The sequence below is a fragment of the Hydra vulgaris genome, chromosome 07, assembly GCF_038396675.1.
Source record: "Hydra vulgaris chromosome 07, alternate assembly HydraT2T_AEP".
NCBI lineage: Eukaryota > Metazoa > Cnidaria > Hydrozoa > Anthoathecata > Hydridae > Hydra > Hydra vulgaris.
This window is the reverse complement of record NC_088926.1, coordinates 40,207,251-40,212,893: the sequence shown is the minus strand read 5'-3', so window position 1 is coordinate 40,212,893 and position 5,643 is coordinate 40,207,251. Positions and strand designations below refer to the sequence as shown.

General features: G+C 30.2%; 1 protein-coding gene across 1 annotated transcript; it reads right to left on the bottom strand.

Moving 5' to 3' along the window:
* Positions 1–371: 371 nt before the first annotated feature.
* Positions 372–3,674, bottom strand: LOC136082482 (uncharacterized). Its single transcript, XM_065801870.1, has 2 exons — positions 3,362–3,674; positions 372–3,138 (listed from the first exon to the last, which is right to left on the bottom strand). Exons 1-2 carry the CDS (start codon positions 3,534–3,536, stop codon positions 2,999–3,001), a joined length of 315 nt encoding a protein of 104 aa, XP_065657942.1. The 5' UTR covers positions 3,537–3,674; the 3' UTR covers positions 372–2,998.
* Between the last annotated feature and the right edge of the window lie 1,969 nt (positions 3,675–5,643).

Below are 5,643 nucleotides of genomic sequence, written 5' to 3'. Positions count from 1 at the left end.
TTATGCAAAAAAAACAAATGCATATATAAATATTTTTTTTGCAGCGTAGAGTTTTTATGCCGTTGGTGTTGTCTTAACTTATACTTCATAAAAAAAGAATGTTTTTTAAAGTTTATTAAAACCTTAAAAGTTATTCTTTTTTTATGAAGTAAAAGTTAAATTATTACCGAGACCCCAAAAACTCGATGCTGCAAAAAAATGTTTTCGTCGCGTTGAAAACATTGTTTATTCAAATTTTTTACTTAAAAAATTTTTGGCATGCTTTAGTATGAAAAAAAACTATTACAGCATGATAAAAGTATGTAAGTACATTCGTCATATTAATTTTATAACATACTGAGGGATTATTCAATTGCATTTTCAACCGACTATTTTAGATCGATTCTTTTTCGTTTTATATGTTTTCAGTATTTATACAAAATAGTACTATTTTTATAGTAAATTAACAGTTCCACTTAGTTTAAAGTTCTGACAAAACCTGTTTCTACAAAAAGTTTCAGTGAACTATTGTTGATTTGAAACAGATGAGGAATTTTTTTCTTGTTTACGTCGGAATGATGATTACAAGGATTTAATTTTTACTTTTTAAAACAAAATGTCATTTGATGTGATTTTATGGTAAATTTTAAATTTAATCGATTATCGGTTTATCTTAGGTCTGTTTGTTGCTTGTTTTTATATATTATATATATTACATTTTGGAGAAATATCACATTTGGTAATATAGAGGCTGCACTTAAAAGGTTAACTTCTAAATTATCTAATTTATCTAAAAGACTTTGTGAATTGTTACCATCCAAACCAGTTCCGTGGTAACTTCTAAAGATTATATAATTCGACATTAGCCCCAAATCAAAATCAGGTCACAGCGTAATTAATATTTTTACAAACATAGAAGTAGTACCAATAAGAATGTGTAACTCTAGTGGTGGAATGAGATGTTCTACTAAAGTTTCAAGATGTGCATCATGACACACAACTCTAGGAGAAATACAGTTTTTAAATTCCATCACGTGATTTTTTTTGCATCCATCTTCAACAAACTTGTTGTAGTTGATATCAATTGAACCTAAGATTCTTTTTTTTTCTACACTCAAGAGTTCTTTCTCCTTCACACCAGAGACATGCATACTTGCTGCTTTGACTGTTTAAACCACATTTTAGATCAAATGCTATTGAATAACACTTGTTCCATAAAATTTGAGACTAACTTGAATTAGCGATATTTAATTAGTAAGCTTGATAAAATAATTAGTTTTTGGTATCAAATGAAAGCTCTATCTTTCCTCTTTCAATTAGCATATAAATTCTCTGATTATTTTTTGTTTAGATAACAATTTAAAATGCCAAATCAACAAGCCCTAAAAAGTTGTGTGTATAATTTTTATAAAAAAAAAAAATATGTAGATGGAAAACACGAAAACCATTTCAAGATGGAGGGCTATTCAAAAGCTTCAATTTATAGATATATGAATAGTTACGATCAAAATAAACCATTGGGTCGCAAAGCTGGAAGTGGAAGAGGGCCTACTCTTGATACACAAAACAACCGCATCAAATTGAGGAAAGTGTTTAACAATCGAAGAGGTGTGTCACTTTCAAAGGCTTCTAGAAGACTTGGTTGTAGCAAAAGCACCATCGGACGAATCTTAAAATGCTTTAAAAAGCCTATTCCTTGTTATAAAAGAAAAAAAAGACCAAGCAGAATTCCTGAACAGATGCTTTGAGGTTGCCGAAAATATGGTTGACTTTATTCAAAATATCGCAACCATGAATTTATTATTGACGATGAGTCATACTTTACTCTGTCAAATAGCACACTAGCTGGTAATAATACTTACTATTCAAATGATCGATAATTGACACCAGACATTGTTAAGTATTATGATGTTGCAAAATTTAAAAAAAAGTCACTTGTTTGGATGGCAATCTCCCTTCGAGGGGTCACATCTATTTAGATTGTTCCTTCTGGCCAAGCGGTAAACCAAGAGATCTCACTATGCTAATTTGGTAACAAAATGATTAAAAATCCAGAAGATACCAATTGTTCAAAAAAAAGACAATCCAGCAAACTTACCAGAAGCTCGTGCTATAGAGGATTTTTGGGCAATGCTTAAGCGGGATGTGTACAAGAATGGATGGTCTAAAAATGATATATCAAACCTTGAGTGTCGGATTCATTATTGTGACAATAAACTTGACCTAAATGCTGTAGAAAAGCTGGTACAAGGTATCAATACCAGGCTTGATCAAATTCGAAGATAGAGTCTTGTGATAAATTTATTTTTATTTTCCAATTCTGCATATTTATTTCTAAGAACATACCAAATAATTTTTTATCGTGTTTATTTAAGTTTTTATTCAAGTTTAAAGCCAGTCTCAAATTTTATGGAACAAGTATTATTTTACATTAATTAGAGCTAGTGGTTTTTAATAATTTACTAAGATTACCATTATGGTCTGAAACATCTTCAACTAAAGCCAAAACCAATAATCTTTTTACACCACAATCATCAAGACTTTTTGAAGTTGCATGTTTACATAGTGGATCAAAATAGTTTATATCACATTTAAGAAAACCCTGTCCATCATTAATGGAAATTCTAGCAATAGTGCAATAAGGATTCAAACCTATTTCGTTAATCATACGAAGAATTAAATCAAAAGTATCTTTTACAAATACCGAACTGTGACTTATCTCTTCATCCCCTGAAATGAATGATTCAGTTTTGACATCATAAAAATCTAAAAATACGTTTTGAAGCTCCTCTATCTGAGTTAATATATTAGGCTTTAAAATTTTCTTCCCAAAATTTTATCGCATATGTTTACAAAGTTGCTTAATCTTCCTTTTACTTAGGTTTAGAGTATTCGAGATTTCCATTATAGTTTCTAGAGATAGCTTTTTAACGGATGCTCTGCTAGATTTACTATCAAGTGTGCCAACAACAACAAGAAGATTGTTTCCATAGGTTTTTAAAGGAAACTTGTCTCCAGATTAAATATTGTCTCTTTTCATTTTTATTTTGAGAACCTTAGAAGCAACTTGCTCACTGGTTACATTTCCAAGACCTTCAGCCAATATAATTAGGTTTTTTACAGCTTCACTATAACGGCAAAAGTGAGAAATTCCTTTGCCTAAATAGAAATTTCAATTAGGAAAAATTCTGATATTATTATATTTGTAAAAGATATAAAAATAATACACTAATATTTAATAAGTCTATCATAGAATATGCATTGACTAGCATAGACTCTATGCTAAATTTAATTTTTTTTTTAAATAATTGAAGAAATAGTTTATTAACTAAAATATTATATAAGTTATGCAATATTTTAAATTTGTTTAAGGAAATCATACCTATAGTAGAAAAGCAAGAAGGACATATCTTTTTAACAAATTTATCAACAATATCTTGATAATTTGTTGTATTCTGTTCAGATATTTCACTAATATCAGATGATCTTCTGAGTTTTTGTCTGTTAATTTGAGATATTTTCTCAATCCAATCATTTAGTTTTGATGTTTCACCCATGTTCAATGCATATACATTTGTTTTGCAAGAATTACCAATGTTTTTTGGACAACACTCTTTTTTGCCCTTTTTACAAATGGCGGATTAAATTTGTAAACAAATATTTTTAACTTTTCTTTTCTTAAATGAAGTAAATATATTTTAAATTTAAATACTATTAACGTAAAAGTGTTAAGCGGAAATTATAATACTTGTAAAATAATACTTTATGATTCCTTAATTTATTTTCGATTAAAAAGGGATTAAACTTTTGAATAGCAAAGGAAAACGACAGACGCTTTTTATGAATTAAAATACTTTTTAATAAACATTGGCTCATAAAAAAACTTTTACAAGTATTTTATAATTATTAAAATTTGTTTTTGAATTATCTTTAATTCATTGGGAACTTTTGACCTGCATTTTTTAACTTTTATTCCATGAAAAAAATGAAACGATAGAAGTTTTTAAATTTTGCTAAAACATAAAATAAAAAATTTTGTGGCAAAAAAACCCAGACCATCTTTTTAAATCCCTTAATATCACGATTGCTCGTCCAGATTTGAATAAGATTTAAAATAAATATGATTTTTAGGTGAAATAAACATGGTGGTTTAATAATATGATCTCTAATGATTGTTAAGTGGCAGTTATTTTATAATTAACAGAACTTTCTTAGTCGAAATTCGTAAATTTTAGGCGACAACTGACAGAAAAATTGCATTTTGAAAACTATAACAGATTAGAACTAGGACCTTTAGTTGGTTTACGCACTTTTTCAAAAAATTAAAATAATGTTAACGCTGTTTAGGAAAATTGATCTAAAGACTCAATCTAATGTTTTCTAAGTTTACTTTAAGGAGTTGTAAAAAAAGTATTGAAAATTATATATGTATATAAAAAAAATGTTTCTTTTATTATTATGAAAACCTTACGCAAAAAAAAAAATTATAACATCGAAAGCTCTTGCTTGGATATAATGCGCTGACAAAATCATAATTCTAAATAGAAGAGTTAGTTTTAAAATCTCCTTAACGACACCGAGTTTTTTTGTGTGGTTTTTCTGGTTAATTTTAATAGCTGTTTTTGGTTACCTAATGAATACATTTTAATGAAGTATAATCTTTAAATACTATTATTTAGTATTTCTTTGAGTCATTCTTTGTGTGCGCACCCAAATAATAAACCTACAAAAAATATATTTTCATAATATATTTTAAAAATATATTTTAAAAATATATTTTACAAAAAAGAATAATGGAACACTGCGTTGCTAATGGTCTAATTTCTCCAGATCAGCATGGCTTTGTTCATCGTAAGGGATGTGTATCAAACCTTTTAGAAACTCGGGATATCATGACGGAAGCAACTCACTGCAGACATGCAGTAGACGTCATTTACACAGAATTTGCAAAGGCGTTTGACAAAGTACCACATAAACGCCTTCTTCATAAGCTGAGTGCGTACGGAATTCAAGGCGCTCTTCTTGACTGGATCGCAGCTTGGCTAAGCACTCGATGTCAACGAGTGGTTATAAACAGCATTACTTCTGAATGGAAAGCAGTCACTAGTGGAGTGCCTCAAGGCTCAGTCTTGGGGCCATTGCTATTCGTAATCTTTGTAAACGACCTGCCGGACAGTATTACTCATCATATGAAACTGTTTGCCGACGACAGCAAAATAATAGGGATAATTAAAAAGGAGTCGGACAACATCACTCTCCAAGATGACGTTGACAAAGCAGTGAAATGGTCACATATTTGGCTCTTGCATTTCAACGTTGAGAAATGCAAAGTAATGCATGTTGGGCGCGGATGTAACAAGTCAACGTACAAATACTCAATGTCAAACGTCGACGGCACCCGTCGTCCTCTCGAAGAAACCGAAGTCGAAAGAGACCTTGGTGTGATGGTCTCGAATGACCTTAACGTTAGACCGCAAATAGAGTCAGCCGTATCAGTAGCGAATAGAGTGCTAGGGCGATTCAAAAAAACATTTCGCAGTCGCAGTTTTTATTTATGGCGCACTCTGTATCCCCATCTTGAGTTTGCTGTACAAGCCTGGTCACCGCATTTAAAATCAGACATTGCCATTCTCGAGCAAGTCCAACATCGAGCAACAAAAACAA

Coding starts and splice junctions, on each gene's coding strand:
- LOC136082482 (XM_065801870.1), bottom strand. CDS start 3,536: ATGGGTGAAACATCAAAACTAAATGATTGGATTGAGAAAATATCTCAA. Junction 3,139..3,361: donor TTCTTGCTTTTCTACTATAG/GTATGATTTCCT, acceptor ATTTCTATTTAG/GCAAAGGAATTTCTCACTTT.